This window comes from Schistocerca cancellata, chromosome 1 (genome assembly GCF_023864275.1).
Source record: "Schistocerca cancellata isolate TAMUIC-IGC-003103 chromosome 1, iqSchCanc2.1, whole genome shotgun sequence".
NCBI classification, from domain to species: domain Eukaryota; kingdom Metazoa; phylum Arthropoda; class Insecta; order Orthoptera; family Acrididae; genus Schistocerca; species Schistocerca cancellata.
The window spans coordinates 477,207,987-477,225,771 of NC_064626.1; the positions used below are offsets into that span (position 1 = coordinate 477,207,987).

Genomic DNA, 17,785 nt, shown 5'->3' on the forward strand with positions numbered 1-17,785 from the left:
AGTTGTCGATAGTGGAATAACATCGCCGAAAGCCACACTGAGAGGGGCTAAGGAGCTGCCTGGTCTTGAGCAGCCAAACCAGGCGACGGTTGACCATGCATTCCAACGTCTTCCCGACACAGCTCGTCAAAGCAATACTTCGATAACTGCTGGGATGCGTTCGGTCCTTCCCTGGTTTGAGGAGAGGAATCAAAACCGCCTCCCTCCACGAGTCAGGGTATGTGCCGGATAACCATATCATATTAAAACAACTCAGGAGAACTTCCTTGGATGGCAGCAACAAGTGCTGCAGCATGCTGTACCGGATTTGATCATGACCAGGCGCAGTATCATGAGCCACAGACAGCGTCGAATCCAGTTCCCACATTGTGAAGGGGCAGTTGTAGGGTTCAGAATTTGGAGACCGGAAGTCCAAGTGACCCCTCTCGATGGCAGTTCGGTAGCGGCAGAAATCTGGATCACAGTTAATAGTGGCGGTAGAGTCCGCAAAATGCATGGCCAGTGTCTGGGCAATGTCTCTCGGCACCGTGAGGAGACATCCCTGATGCAGTAATGCCATGACAGGTAGTTGGCTGCGTTTCCCGGAAATCCTCCTGATGGCTTCCCATACTTTCATAGAATTAGTGGTGCGGGAGATGGAGTTCAAGAACAATTGCCATGACCGTCGTTTGCTCTCTTTAATCACTCGCCGCGCTTTGGCTCTTGCCACCCGAAAGGCCGCAAGATTGTCAGCGGAGAGACGGCACTTGAAGCAGCGCAGAGCTGCACGGCGGGCTCGGATGGCGGAGCGGCACTCAGTGGTCCACCAAGGGACAGGACACCTGTTGGGATGACCGGATGACTGTGGAATGGACAATTCAGCAGCATGGGAGATCACGGCTGTAACATGGTCTACCCATTCATGGACGCTGGCACAGTGTTCCAAAACAGCCAGTTGGCTGAAAAGTGTCCAGTCAGCGCGGCAGAGGTGCCACTGAGGTGGCACTGATAATGCCACAGCCTCATCCAGGAGGCGAATCCAAAGGGGGAAGTGGTCACTAGAATGGAGGTCAGCAACAACCTCCCACAGAGCAGAATCCGCAAGTGCAGGAGAGCAAAAGGAAAGGTCAATAGCTGATGACGACCCGGAAGCAGTACAGAAATGAGTGGGAGCACCAGAGTTGAGGATGCACAGTTCTTCAGACATCATGAGGCTTTCCATAATGCGACCCCTGGGGCAAGTAGTCGGAGAGCCCCATAAGACATTATGAGCATTGAAGTCCCCCAGCAGAAGAAATGGGCGGGAAAGTTGGCTAATGAGGTCTGTGAGAGCCTGAGAGTCTATTGCATCCTGAGGCGGTAAGTAAACTGAACAGACTGTGAGCCTCCGACCCACAAGAAGGTCAACTGCAACTGCTTGCAAGTCTGTAATGAGAGGGAGGTCAGATGAGGGGTGCATGTCACGGACAAAAACCGCAACACCACCCTTTGCCCTTTGCCCCGTCAGATCATCTTTCCGATATACGGTATAGCCCCGTAAAGAAGGAGCATCAGTGGCCCAAAAATGTGTCTCTTGGAGACATAAGCACAAAGGGCACTCCCGTACAAGGAGTTGTAATTCGACCACATGCGTCCTGAACCCATTCAGGTTCCACTGTAATATGGGAGCCAGTGATTAGGGTGGCTGAACTTTCACCCTTCCTCTGTGCTTCAGAGGAGAGCCCGTACCTGCCGGAGATTTAGTCCTGGGGCGAGAAGATCGCCCCCAGTCGACATCAATGTCCATCAACTCTGATGACGACCCACGGGAGATGTCAGACAGTACGATGGCCCCGTCATCGGACCGACCCTGACTAGTCTCCTCAGGTGGCAAAACCTTCACCTTCGGCGTCTTTGACTTGGAGGGCTTAGAATGCAGAGCCTTGTCAACAGGTGGAGCTTTACTCACCTGGGCAAAAGGCGCCATAGGGGGAGAGGCAGGAAGTACCCCAATGTCACCAACCACAGCCTTGTCCGACATTGCAGGGAGAGCCGCAGGCTGCAAAACATCCGCAGCAGCACAAGTGCACTGACAAATGCAGGTATTAGTGCTAACACTAGCAACCTCCGTTTGCGTAGCAACAGTGGCCATTTGTACTGGTTTCTTCAGAGCGGAAGTGAAAGATGTTGTAAACACAGGAGGTTGCATGGCTTTAAAGAGCTTCTTGGCCTCACCATAGGGGATGCGCTTAGATGTTTTAATCTCCTGTATCTTCCGTTCTTCAAGATAGATGGGGCAGACCCAGCTCCAGACAGGGTGACTCCCAGAGCAATTCACGCACTTCACAGGCGATGAACAATCGGCTCCTTCATAGGCAGGCTGACCACATTTACCACAAGTGGCTATCCCATTGCACCCCAACGTAGTATGCCCAAAGCGCTGACATTTAAAACAGCGCATTGGGTTGGGGAAATATGGCCTTACTGGCAAACGTAAGAACCCCGCTTTAACATGCTCTGGGAGTCTCCGGCATCTGAATGTGAGAATAAACGAGTCAGATTTGACTAGGGTCCCATCGACTCATTTCAGAATATGCTGCATGTCAACAATACCGTCATCAGCCCATTCAGACTTTAAGTCATCTGTGGGGATATCCACCAAGTCCCTACATGTCACAACACCCTTACTATAGTTCAGAGTGGAGTGGAGCTCGGTATCGATAGCGTAATCTCCGAGACAGGTTGCTTTCCGAAGAGAAGCGACTTGACGGGAACTAGAAGTCTCAACTAACAGAGTCCCATTGCGAAGTCGCTTCACAGATTTAAGTGTTCCTGCAATTCCCTCAAGACCCTTGTGGATGTAAAAGGGAGAAACCCTCTCAAAGCTACCCTCCTTCCGTTTAATAATCAAAAACACATTCTGATTATCAGCATGTGCTCTGTTACGACAGTCTGATAAATCTTGATCAACACCAGGCGCTGTAGGACTCGCAGCACGAAGTCGCTTCTTCGATGGGGTGTGTTTTCCTACCAGTGGCCCACCCAAGCCACTGGTAGGGGGAAATGTAGAGGTCGAAGGGTCCATTGCGGTCCCACGAGCAGCTAGGGAACTAAAGGTCCGCTCAGACAGAGCCCCGCGTGCCTGAGTAAGCCTGATACAACTGGGGTGCGGCAGGTGCCCCAGAGGTTGCCCGCTTGCGACTGTTCCACCCCAACAGCCATGCATCTCTTAGGCGTGGAGCACACCGGAAGATTGAGGGGTTTTTATAGAGGTTGTCCGTCCTCGCAATACAGGCGGTCAAGCCAAGATTACCATTCCCCGCAGCACACAACATTCCACCGCCGCGCCATACGGTGGTCGCTGAAGCATGTCTGGGTGTTACGGTGACAGGAGACTGGCGGCGCTGACCAGTCCACAGCTCAGGACCCCGGGGTCGCCAAGCCCGTACTCAGCAAATAAATGCTGAGCCCCTGGGGTTCTGATAGCTATGTTCTCCTGAGTAGTCCCCGCCCAGAGATCCAAATGGGGCACTATTTTACCTCTGGAATATTTTATCCAAGAGGATGCCATCATCATTTAACCATACAGTAAAGCTGCATGCCCTTGGGAAAAATTATGGCTGTGGTTCCCCCCTTGCTTTCAGCCGTTCGCAGTACCAGAGCAGCAAGGCCGTTTTGGTTAGTGTTACAAGGACAGATCAGTAAAATCATCCAGACTGTTGCCCCTGCAACTACTGAAAAGGCTGCTGCCCCTCTTCAGGAACCACATGTTTGTCTGGCCTCTCCACAGATACCCCTCCATTGTGTTGCACCTACGGTATGGATATCTGAATCGCTGAGGCATGCAAGCCTCCCCACCAATGGCAAGGTCCATGGCATAGGACAATCTTTATACTGAATTGTGGAAGCCCATCTCCCTGGCATATCTTCTTCTTAATGTAGCGCTGGAACATGTCATAAAAGAAGCTAACCACCATGCCAGGGAAATGATCTTCCACAATTCAGTATAAATATTGTCCTATGCCTATGATACAGACATAGTTGCAAGACCTCCGAGGCAGCAAAGGAGTCATTTACTGCATCAGAACAGGCTGCTAAGTACATAGGACTGTCAATCAATGTGTCTAAGTCTAAATATATGGCTTGTCGAAGAACACACATAGGAAACATGCCTTAGCCAGTATCTGTATCGTGTTCAGAATTTGAGAAGGTTGATGAGTTTAAATACCTGGGATCATACCCAACCTACAAAAATTATACGTGCAAAATAAAACAATGGCTAGTAACAGCCAGTAGAACTCATTTTAACCAATCCAAATCATTCATCTACAAAACATAAGACCAGTCCTCACATACTCCTCAGAAACTTGACCACTAACAGTAAGGGATACCAACATCATGCTGGATGCTTTTGAGAGGTTACTCACTGAATAACAGGTGGCTGTTGTGTGGGATGGAGGTAGAGAAAGTGATATAATGATGGGCATTATACTACATATAAAGAATTACCTACCAGAAAATAGTAAAGTCAGCATTATTGAGATGGGTTGGGCATGTGGCGTGTATTAGTGATACAGTAGTGCTGATGAGGTGGGAATGCAGGAGAGAGAGGCAACAACTACACAGGATAGGAATGTGACACACTGGCACTGAAGATGGTGCAGAGTGTCGAAGATGAGAATGTGTGGATGTTGGTGCACTGGGTTGGTGGAGATAGGGATCAGCAAGACCATGAAAGTGAAGGATGTGTCACAAGGATAAATCCCATCTATCTAGTAGGTTGGTGCATAAGTTTGTAGTGTTTTTTTGTAAGTTTAATGAGCACAACAGTCAAGCGTAACAGAGACTTTAATTATCAATAATATAATCTCCTTCACTATTTACAATAGCCTGCCAATGCTGTTGTAACTTTTTGATTTCATGACTGTAAAAATCATGTGGTTTTGAGGTGAAGAATTCAAGCCATGTTTGGAGTGCATTTTCACCCGGGGGAAGTTACTTGACAGTTGTTCAATAGAGAATGGAAAAGGTTGAAATCTGAGGGTGCAAGATCAGCTGAAAAAGGTGGATGTGGAATGACTTCCCAATCCTACTCCTGTATAGTGCTTTATGTCAGTCCAGCAGAATGCTGGTGTGCATTATCATAGAATAGCATCACTTCATGCAGTATTCCTGGTCACTGTTCTTGGATTTTGTCTACAAGATGTTTCAGTTGTTGACAATAAATGCCAGCAGTGATGGTTACACATTGGGGAAGCAATTTATAATACACCCCACCCTTGCTGTTCCACCAGATGCATAGCATCATCTTTTGTGGATGGACGCAAGTCTTTGTATAGGGAAGTGCTGCTTTGTTTGGGCTCAACCATTACTTTCTTTTTCTTATGTTAGCATAAAGACACTATTTCTCGTCACCAGTACCAATACAAGACAGGAATGGTCAGTGTTGTCAATGAGCCAACTGATGACAAGTAAGCAGAGATGTACATATGGTCACTCACTGATTTTTGTGATTTTGGCTTAGAGCACACAGCAACATCCAGTTTTCGAACCTTTCCCATTGCAGGCAAATGTCGGATGATGGTGTAATGATCACAGTTCATTACATTTGCCCATTCTCAAGTACACTGATGTGGACCATTGTGGAGCAATGTGTTTAAACTATCTTCATTAAACCCTGAAACTCTTCCTGAACATGGAGAGTCTCTAATATCAAAATGATCCTTCTTAAAATGAGAAAACCATTATCTTGCCATGCCCAGTCCAATGGCATTATACCTATACATGGCGCAATGTTTATCGCTGCCTCCACTACTGTCACCCCTCTATTAAATTCAAACAGTGGAATAGGTTGGAAATATTCCAATTTAACCACTTGGTACCCCATTTTCTAGAGTCCACAGCTCCATTCATTATTTCAAAACGAAAAAATGACAATATTAAACTCAAATAGCAACAGAAAACTCCAAATAAATAACCTGTAGTAAATGAAACACCAACATGAAAAACAAAAACACTATGAACTTATGCACCAACCTAATAGTTCAGAAAATCTAGTGCTGGATTGAAGGATCCAGATATCATGGATTGTGAAGCAGCTATTGACCTCAATCATGTTGTGCTCAGCAGGTTTTTCTGCCTCTGGGTGAACAACTCTATCCTTGCTGACAGTCTGGCAGTGGCCATCCATTCTGTTGGGCAGCTGATATGTGGTCACGCCCACATAAAATGCTCTGCCAAAGTTGCAGAAAAGTGTAAATGACATTGCTGCTTTCGCACGTTGCCCTACCTCAGACAGGGTAGGGTAAGCCTGTGACAGGACTGCAACAGAAATACTGGGTTGGTGGATTGGAAAAAATTTGCTCTTGTGTCTTCCCCAGGGATATAACCCCTGTGGGAAGAGGTTGGGAGAGGGTAGTAACATAAGGGTGGGCCAGGATGATGTGTCAGTTGGGTGGGTGGCAGAGTACCAGTTTAGGAGGGATGGGAAGGATTGCGAGTAACATGTCCCGTATTTCCAGGTATGATTACAATTATTTTCTGTGTACATTTTGATGACTCAGTGGTTCTACTATGCAACAAATATTACAGTAGTTATTTGTAACATGCTTGCATCTCCTATCCATTCGCCTTCCCATTCCTCTTCTCATTCCATGTATTATCTAAAGAACTGTTTTGACTGCAAAATATGCATGGTTTTAAAAGAAGTTCCAGGAGTTATAAGAATTATGGAATACTTTCTGCACTAATGGGTCTAAATTTGAAATATTTAGATAGGGAATTCTTGTGATGTAATACTAATATTCTTTTTCATCTATATCATGGTGGTGTGCACTTTTTGTGATGATACTGCTAAATTGCTGATATGAGATATAATAGTACTGTTGTGGGCAAAATCTTTGTAAATGGCAAAGGTTAGCAAACTAAGTATAAGGTGACAGCCACTGTTTGTGAAATGAATCACTGTAATAACCAATAAAAATAGCAGTAATTATATGTGAAAGTCAGAAAAGAGTCGAAAGCTATGATCATATGGTAGTAACATATTTTTTTGTATACTGATGTTATTTCTAGCTGTGTAAATAAGAGGCCAGACTTTTCTTTGTAAATAAATCTGTTGTTTATAGTCTAGAAGTGCTAAAATTATGACATGGGGGGAAACTGAAATCTACCTGAACACATTAGTTATTATTTTACAGTGTCATTAAAATAAATTATGATGTATGATGTATAATACACAGAAAAGGAGATGATGGGACTGGTCCAGTAATGTCACTAGTAAGCCAGCTTCTCTTTCTGTGCCACCATGTACTGGCATACTATGCCTCACTGTCAAAACATCAATAAACAATGCATCAGTAAACATGCTTACGGTCATTAGTTTATGTGTCGCACACCTAGTGCATACTTACAAAAATGCTGCCTCCTGCTCACTCTACAACATACTGTCAAAAATTGCAAGTTTTTAAGCACATTATAGTCTTTTATTTATTTATTATATCTGTGAAGGAGCAGGAAACAAATTTCTAGCAAACATTGGCTCTAAAATGCCTACCTTAACAGCTATGAGCACTTGCTCATCTTCACTGCTGTGAAGCATACCTCTTCTACTGAATATGTGCTCACAAATGTTAAGGTATGCATTTTAAAGTCTATGTTAACTAGACAATTTTTTTTTTCTTTCAGGTTATACTACCTCCTCCCACATTATGGAAAGCAAAGAGCTTGCATTAAAAGATATTTGTTTCACAGTATTGAAGATGAAGAAGTGTGCATAATTCTTAAGGCATCCAATCTTACAGCTCATTTTTACTAGAATTTTTTGCTTCAAATCATTTTTCCCATCATATCCCTAAATGCTGACCGTTTCCCATGGGACACCCTGTATTTTCCTTGTTTTTGCACATTTATTTAATGGAAATGGCAATTATGAATAATTATTGCTGCTACAGAAGCAAATAGAATTTTTTCATAGAAGGAAAAGTTAATTGCTGGTACTGTAAAGGTTAATTATAGTGGTCATATTACTGGGGGGTATTTTATGTGATGATGAAGGCATAAAATTTTAGAGCTAATTAATGTAACTGTGTGGCAGTATATTTATGAGATTAGTGCCACATAAATTTGTTAGTGTGGGAGTGTGGTGTCAGTCAGTCAATCCATTGAATGTATATATATTTCAAGCAATTTTCACTGCAGGTAAGATTTATATATGGCAGCCTGAATCATAATGTCCATATTATAAAGACTTCCAAACCATTATGCTTATTTTAAAGAAGTCACAACATGCAACTGTAGTACTAGCAGTGCTTTTTTTTCTGGGGGAACGCTGGGGGATGTGTACCCCTAAACTTTTTCATCGACAAAGTAGTTTTTTTATGATTTTGAGAACAAGTAAGAGTGCCAAAGATTTATTTCACAGACGTAAATTTTTTATTTCATTTTTTCGCATTGGTAATTGCAATACAAACGATACCAGTGCAGTTTTTGGTGGGAAAAGCGATGTCATTGACTGTTTCAAGCATTTCTAAGCTGCAGCAACTGTTCTAGACAACTGAATTGCTGGCAACCAATTCGTCAAGCATGTAGTGCCCTCGCCCGCTAAAAGTGGATGATGGTAGTGCTAAACGGATATGCGTACGCTCAAACACCGAGCTACCGATAGATGTCTTTACAGTCCCGCTACCACGATCCTTCACGATTCATTGCCATCTTTGTTTTGTTGTTCTTTATTTGTTTGTATTTGCTGTTCGGTTCTTGTTGGTTATACGAAGTTTAACAGTGTGTCCTGTCTTTTGTTGTACTTGTGAGTTAAGTTGGAGGTGAGAGATGAGCAGAAAACTAGCAAACCATTTTACTAGTTCTCCTGCTATAATAAAGTAAACTTAAGGGTCCGATACGATTTTTTTTGTAGTTCGACATGTTGATGAAGTCATGGATAAAAGCAGATGGGTGGCATCTGATGCTTCAGTTATAAGTAACTTTCGCTGCATTATATCCAATGTTGGAGTACCCTCAAACTTTTTTTTAGAAAAAAAGCACTGAGTACTAGTGCCTGTGACATGGAGAATGAGTATTTGTGATAATACTTTATTAGATGAATGAAATTAATCATATGTACTGGAAAGTAAAGTGTTTGATAAATTGCTTATTTATGCATGTAATAACTCCAAATTTAATGTTTTCTGCGACACTTCCATCCTAGGAAGACACTTTGCAATGACCCAGTAGCGTTGGGGGGCTTAAAGACAAACTATATGTTGTCACTTGACCTCTAGTGTCAATGTACATTACTGACATATTTCTGTTCCGTGTATCTGAATGCTCACTACATATATATTCCCACTCCATGCGTGATGCAAATGATGTAACAAGCAATTCTGGTTAATGTTGAAAGAAAAAATAAGACAGTAATGTAGAATCATTGTTATTATTCATTGTCTCCATGAGTTTTGTTATTGAAGCAGATGGAGAGCCCCACTGGGCATTATTTCTTCATGTAAATCAGCTACCCTGTCAACTCACACAGGAAGATTAGAGATGCCTACTTAACAAGTAAGAGATACGGCAACAACTACTGTTACTAATAATAAAAACAGATACTTCAGTTAACCAACCATTCATTAGTAAACATATTTTTTCTGGATTTTTGGTGGAGTAACACAAAGTGAGTACAGTATCAAAAGGAAAATCTGTCTCTCCCCTTATCCCCACAACAGGTAGGTCCCTCTCAGTCTGGTATCTGAATGACACACCCCTCCTTTTTAACCTTCCCCAACCTGTTCCTTTTTCTGCAAGAAACCATTAGTTACAAAGCTAGTATAGTGTATGTATTTTTGTATGTGTCCCTCAGAAGTAAAGAAACTGTATCTACTGAATTTAAGTACTGGACAGCAATTCTGCCTCCTAAAAGTATGTCTCATTAATTTAAATGAGAATGTTGTGCAAACAAGCAAGTGACCTAGCTGATCCGTACCAGCTTTGAGCTGAGTTCAAGTAAAAAGTGTGCTTGCAAAACTGTAGCAATAATGTTAACTGATTCTTTTTACGTAGTGCTTAAATGAACAGTGGTCAGAACTTGCACAACTAAGCATTCTGTAAAAACTATGACCACAATCATGAATACCTGTCCATATTAAGTACTAGAGAATGTTCTCTAATAAATCATATATTATTAGATAGAATTCACAATTACTAGCAATACCTTTATAGTTGAATTATATTAGATAAACATTTTCTTCATATAGCTGTGTTTAAATTGACTCACTTGATAATTTAAAAATAGTATGTTTCATTCTTTTTGTGTGTATTCTGTTACAGTACTGCCACCAATGTGATGTGATGTTCATACACACAGGGAAGGAACAATGAATAAAATTATGATCTTCACAATTTTGGAATGTTCTCAGATATTCAGCTATGTGTCATCATCCAAATGAAGCGATATTTCAGCAAATTAACTTGTTACCATCTTCAGACAGTACTGATGACTGTCTCCCACTGGGTGCCATCTTATATGCCCCCTCTGCTCCACACTACTGTTAATCACTGTCCTGCTGTACCTGTGTACAGCTCAACTGCCAAGGTGGTGGGGGAAGCATGGTGACGTGATACAAGCTATGGTTTTTAATCTGTGTGCCACTGCCACGTATCTCACATCACTGCTGGAGTCGAGGTGTTTTTATGTTGTGTAGTCCCAGCTCTTCGGTTTGTGTAATGCAAATAGATCTTCCCACAGACTGCTGTTATGGTTTGAGCATACTCATGGCCGAGTCTCAGCTTTACTTAGTTGGATATTGTTGCAATCAGATCTCTTAATATTCTTTTAAAATGAGTCCCAGAATTTGTTGGCCTGTTTTAAAAACTTGGTTCTATAATATATCATACTATGACCACGAGAGATCTAACGGTCTGAGATGGCTGACTTTGTCAGTAATTCTTTATGTGTATGATGCCTGTGTTCTGCATCTCATGGCCCCACAGTCCAGCTCATCTGACATATGTACATTTTCCCATGTATTTTACATACTGAAGTTCTTTTTTTTCTCTTTCTTCATCTTCTCAAACAACAAAAACCATTAATGAAATTATATATGTCATGTTTTCATATACTTACATGAATCCTGTTTGCCCCAGCCAGCAATCTGATATTTGACTTGGCTTCCAGTGTTATTTGAATTTTCAAATGGAAGACAGATTGGCCTTATAAAATCTAGAACATGAGTTGAAATCATCAGCAACTGTTGTCAAAAATATAAGAATGTGCTAATACCTCAAATGACTACTCATGCATAACTTAAAAAGAATATAAAAAATTGAATACACAAACTAGGGACAGAGTTTTTAAAAAATGTAACAGAGTTCAAAGCAGCTGATTGCAGGTTAAGGGGAAAAGGCAGAAAAGGAGGGATGCAAACATCATCTGATATGAGTTTAAAGCACTAACAAACTGTGTACAACAATGTATGTATTACTCTACGTATAAACAAATATAACTATACAGTACATGTAGCATAAATGAGATTACCAACTGATATTTGTTCCATCCAAACATCCAAAGCAATAACTAGCACCAAACTGGAAAAATGCATGTATGGACACAAATTTGTTGACCCTTGAGACATCCAGTACCCAGTTGCTAAATATGCTCTATGAAACTCAAGAGAATTGAGTTCTTGCTATATCACATGGACCACTTGGATGTTTCCAAACTCTGAAGATGGGAACTTGTCACCAGTTTGTTCTCTCAGCCTATCATCATCCCAAAGACTTTCATTATTTATTATTAATTCACTCACTTCTTTCCAACTCATCCATCCTTTATCACAGGAGTCAATCTTAACCAGAATGGGGGCAGTTTGGAACCGTGTATCCATCACCTTCATCCCTCTCCACCCCTACCTCCCTCCTCCTCCCTTCCCCTTCTGTATCATGATCTTTACTTGGGCAGGTATTTTCCAATTCCTGATAAATAAGTTTCTGTCCTCTCTGCAGTTTATTCCTTTATGTTTCCTTCCTTGGGTAACTTGCTTCCTAGACATTTGAAAGCATTTAATTCTTTAATAACATTCCCACTAAAAATTATATCCTTTGTTTTTTCATTTTCTGTGACAATTTTCATTACCCCTTTTTTCTTCAGCTTACTTCCAAGCCTGCTTCTTCAATTACTCTGTACCAGGTATTTAAATGTTCATCAAATTCCTGCTTTTTGTCTCCCCATATAACCACACTGTGTGGTGATAACCCTTGATGAACTTTCCTCATACTGAAAAGCACTGGTGACAGTGCAGCACACCTCCTTGTTGCAATCTTCAGTCTGTTCCAAACCAGTCCGTCTTTTTGCCATCTATTATAATGCAATTCAGGCATTTGTTGTACATGTTTCCGAGTTGCATTCCGTTTGACAATTTCAGTCTATTCACACCTTGTCATATATCTTGGTTGGTTGGTGGTTAGTGTTTAACGTCCCGTCGACAACGAGGTCATTAAAGACAGAGCGCAAGCTCAGGTTAGGGAAGGATTGGGAAGGAAATCGTCCATGCCATTTCAAAGGAACCATCCCGGCATTTGCCTGAAATGATTTAGGGAAATCACGGAAAACCTAAATCAGGATGGCTGGAGATGGGATTGAACCATCATCCTCCCGAATGTGTCATATGTCTTGCCTCCTAACAGCATCGAAAGCATTTTTTATACCTATGACATCCTTCCCAAATTTCGATTTTTTTCTTCTACCTATCTAGCTGTAAATATAGCTTCTATAGTTGATTTACATGTCAAAATCCTTGTTGTTGTTCTGTTAATTATGGTTCTATCTTGTTCCTGATTTTCTGCAAAATTATATTTTCATAAATCTCCATGCAATGGCACAGTAAAGTGATTTGTCTGTAGTTTTCAAGAGCACTTTGCTACTCCTCTTAAAAGTTGGTACAATAATTGCCCTACTCCAATCATCAGGAATCTCACCATAGATCCATTCTATTCTCATTATTCTTTGCAGCCACTGAATTCAAATAGGCCCTGTGGCTTTGATCATCTCCACTTTGACGACATATGCTCAAGGAGATTTGCCATTTTTCATTTCTGATATAGCTTTCTCTACAACCATCATGAACAGAGCTTCTCTTTCTACAAAGATGCTGAGTCGCAGACACGTACAACAAAAAGAATGTCAGAAAACAAACACACACACACACACACACACACACACACACACACACACACACACACACTGACTAAGAGCAACAGTGCATGATGAGAGAAGCAGCCAGGTGGTGTGTGTGTGTGTGGGGGGGGGGGGGGGGGGGGGGGGGGAAGGAGGAGGCTGGGATGGGGATGGGAAGCGACAGCAGGGTAGGGGCAGAGGACGGTAAAGTGCTGCTTGTGGGAATGTACAGGGATGAGGCAAAGAGAGGGTGAGGTAGCTAGGTGCTGTCAGGAGGGTAGTTGGTAGGTGGGTGGGTTGTGGGAAGGTGCCAGATGTCACAGGCTGATCCCAGTTGCTTGCCTCATGGCTCATATTCCTGTAATAGAGCCAGATACAAGACTTGTTCTGTACATCTTCCCACCACTGCCTAATCCAGCTCGGTCACAACCATCATCTATTCTATCAAAGGCAGGGCTACCTGTGAGAACAGTTATATGATCTACAAGCTAAGCTGCAACCACTGTGCTGCATTCTATATGGACATGACAGCCAACAAGCTTTCTGTCTTCACGAATGGCCATTGACAAACTGTGGCCAAGAAACAACTCGACCACCCTGTTACTGAGCACGCTGACCAACACTATGTTCTTCATTTCATCTGGATCCTTCCCACTATCACCAGCTCTTCTGAATTATGCAAGTGGGAACTCTCTCTGCACTATATCCTTTTCCTGTAACCCTCCTGGCCTCAACCTGTGTTAGTCACTGTCCTTACCAATTTAGAACCTTCCCTCTTCCAATTCCAGCACTACACAACCCTCTATTCCACTGATGCATCCAGACTTTTTACTTCTCTTCTTTTCTGCTAGCCCCCTCAGTCCCCTGCCCAGCGTCTAACCTCCCTACTGTAGCTAGCCGCCCTACCCCTCTCCACTTCATTCCTGCTTGCTACCACAAGCAGCACTTTACCGTCTGCTGCCCCTACCCTGGCATCCCTCTCCCTCCCCATCCCGGCCTCCTCCTTACCCACACCATCTAATTGCTTCTCCATCATGCACCGCTCTCGCAGTCTCGCCAGAGACTGTGTTCGTGTGTGTGAGTTATGTTTGTGTGAATGTTGTCTATTTCTGACAAAGGCCTTGTTGGTCAAAAGCTCACTTTCTGACAGCTTTTGTTGTGCCTATCTCAGATACAGGATCTCTACTATATAGTGAATAGCAACAATCCTTTTCATAATATTATGTTACAAAAAGTAAAGTTGCTACTCACCATATAGCGGAGATGCTGAGTCGCAGATAGGTACAACAAAAAAGACTGTCACAAATAAAGCTTTAGGTCAGTAAGGCCTTTGTCAAAAATAGCACACACAGACACACACACACACACACACACACACACACACACACACACACACACAAAAGCAAACGCATCTCACACACCAAGGACAATGTGTTCCATCCTGGATTTCCCATTGTTTGATCTTCTCTTTCTATTTCATTGGCTCATTTATAAATCTTTTCTTCTGTAAAGGTGTTATTCTTTTGTCTCCCTCAAATTCATTGTGTATATCTGTTTCATTGTGTCCTTCATATAGATTTTAGAAGTATTTTATGCTTTCTTCCATTATTTAATACACAGTATAACACCACCTTCTCATCTTTATAATTCTCTTCTGTTTTTTTTTCCCCCCCCAGTACATCTTTGTAGACAATGTTATCATTTTTCTTGCTGCTCTGCTTAGTGAGTTCCATGCATTTCTGTTGTTTTTTGTTTTAGTTTTCAACTATGCTCTCCATTCAATACTTTTTTCCTTGTCTGCTTCTGCAATTCTCTCATTCCAACATTGAGATTCTTTGTGTCTGACTTTTCAATGTCCTTCCACATGTTTTTCTGCCTTCTTGGCTGAGGCCTGTTTGCATATCATTCATTCTTCTTCTTCTACATCCTTCCTCTCATCTTTGGGAAGCTCATTCGTTTTCAGCATTTGCTTTTACTTGTCTTACCCCCCCTCCCTCTCCCCCCCCCCCCCCCCCCCCCCTTCTGAATTTCAAATTTCTTCAGTGTTCCTACCAACAGTCAGTGCTTGCTGTTGAGGTTAATGCTTGGTTCAACTTTCACTTCTGTCAGGCATCTTCTGATTAATTCAGTTATTATTGTTTAGTCTGTTACAGATTTACATTGCAAATTTCAGCTGTATATGGTAAACTTATGACTGTCCCTTTGCTTATACCATCCATTACCAATAAACCATTTACTTCTCAGATATTTATAGTAACACCTCTCCATCATTTCTGTTATCTTCTCTAGCATTAAAGTCTCCTATAATCACCATCTTGTTATATGTCACAGACTCCTCCAGTTTATTGATAAACTCTTTCTTGTCAGCTGTTGCTCATCCTATTTGAGGAGCATACACCTGGATTACATCAAGAATATTTCTTTATATCATTATCTTAAATTCAATTATTCTGTTGCACACAGGTCGCAGGTGAAGTACTTTGTTCACCATTTTTTTTTATTATAGTCTGACACCATTTCTTCTTTTACCTCTCTCTGTCCATCACATTTTATATCTTTTTTCCAGCAACTTCCTGCCAATCCTTTCTTACTTCATGTAGTGCCATTATCAGTAATTTCCTCTCTGTCATTATCCGTGTGATTTTCTGAATTCTTGCATCCTTTTCTAAGGACACGACATTAACAGTCCCAATTCTTATATTTTTCTTCAGATAAATCCATCTTTCATTGGAGCCATGTTGGTCATTGTATGTGACAGGTCTGGTCAAAGGCTTTGTTACTTTCAGAACCAGTTTTGGTCCGAGTCTCATTTGGGGTTTTGAAAACAATGGATTATTCACTACTGGCTTGGTGGGCCTATCGTAGCTTCATCAGAGCCCCATCAGCAGTCTGTTTCATGGGTCCTGCATGACCTTCACAGCAATCGTAGAGGTCTCGAGGCACATGCAGTGTCCACTGTACTTCAACACTATAGATAGTCCCCTACTTCATGCCATTGCCTGTCTCCCATGAGGTGGTTGATAGGATGGCTTAACCTCTTCTACAAATTAATCTGATTGTCTAGGTTCTGGGACTGAAAAGTCTGTTAACTGCATGGCAAGCAGCCAAGTTCATTGTAAAGCTTCATTATAAGTATCAGTGTGTTGGAAATAGGCCTCTGTCTTCAGATATATGTAAATATTTTCTTTAAATAATACATCTGTATCTGTGGGAACGTTAAGCTACCTGTAGGAGATAAATAGCTGCTATTTAATACATGTTCTTTCATGTGGTTGGTGAGAATTTCAACAAATATATTGTACACTTAGGAGAGGGAGCAAGTTGCATTTACAGCTTTTTATGTACTGCGTGATTCCTTTCATGTAAGTAGAATAATTACAGCATTATCTGTGTATGGAAACTACCTTCCTCCACAGACATTCTGTCAAAGAAACCAGCGTGTTCCTTTTGTAGTATTTTGCCTCCAGCTATAACAATTTCTGCTGAAATACCTTTATATCCAGGTTCTTTTCTTCTCTTTGTATCTCAAATAGCTTTGTGCATCTGATGTGGCATTACTTCCAGAATGTCATTATCTTCATTATTAAATACCTGCATTTCTAATTAATTCCTGAACTACACAAGCATTTGAAGAAGTCTTGATAGCCCATACAATTTTCTCACTGGTGTTAATGAAGGGCATGTGCCCTCTAAACTGATGAAAAGTAATGTATATTCAAATTAAATTTCAGTTCTTTTTCCTTCACATTCTTTCTTTTTTAAATTGTTTCTTAATCAGGCCTGGTGATATAGTGGTAACACATGCGTCTGGAAACAAAAAATTGCAGGACTGATTCTTGATCAGACAACTGAGTATTTCAGACTGCCTTTAAGCTAGCCTTCACTTCTCAGTAATGTGAAGATTTTTGAAGGATGACACATGGTTTAGATTCCACATTAAACTGTAGCTCCTGTTTCTCCAGTAGGTTAGGTACACACAAGTCACTGAAGTGGTGTCCACTTGAAAAGAGAAAACTACAAATTATTAGAATAATTGAATCTTCAATTAAATTATTATTTTGTTTTTGCACATGTCTACTCAAGGACACCACAACTTTTTTCTTTAATTCAGCATATCCTATAATATTCCTATGATAGTTTGCTTGGAGTTCTCACTTTTTCCTTAACAGCTGTCTTGTGTCATTTGAGATTTTCTTTTATTGTCTTAAGCTTTTGCTCACCTACAACACCTTTCACTATTTCACTAAGTAGCTTTGTAAAATAATAGCTGCTTCCATGCAAGACTGTTTATATCATCACAACAGACAATAAGACAACTGCAGAGGTGTCTTGTGGTTTCAGTATAAGGGAAGGCTGTGAATCTGTTAAAAATGGTACCATATTCTCAAGGGCGTAAGAGCCTTATCAGTTTTTTGTCCCCTTCAATTATATCTCATAGTACATGTTTTTAACAGTTCTGTCTATTGCACCATTAAACAAACCAACAAAATGCACCTAAAAAAGTTGGAAATAACACACACTGTCAAGTAAATGCCATTAGAAGCAAGGAGTTCATTAGCAACTAAAACTAACAACACGTAAGTGGCACCTCTGACATAGAGTGCCCTATCTTTGACTCTGACATTTTTTGACTACCTTTGTTCTATGCTCTCTTGGTGTGCA

At 41.5% G+C, this 17,785-nt stretch overlaps 1 protein-coding gene across 2 annotated transcripts in view; it reads right to left on the minus strand.

Moving 5' to 3' along the window:
- Nucleotides 1–17,785, minus strand: part of LOC126177384 (CLIP domain-containing serine protease B9-like) — a 151,477-nt gene that overhangs the window by 20,491 nt on the left and 113,201 nt on the right. For both annotated transcript variants that reach the window (XM_049924452.1, XM_049924453.1), the window contains exon 6: nt 11,075–11,170. In XM_049924452.1, coding sequence (XP_049780409.1) covers nt 11,075–11,170 — 96 coding nt within the window. The remainder of the gene's footprint in view (nt 1–11,074; nt 11,171–17,785) is intronic.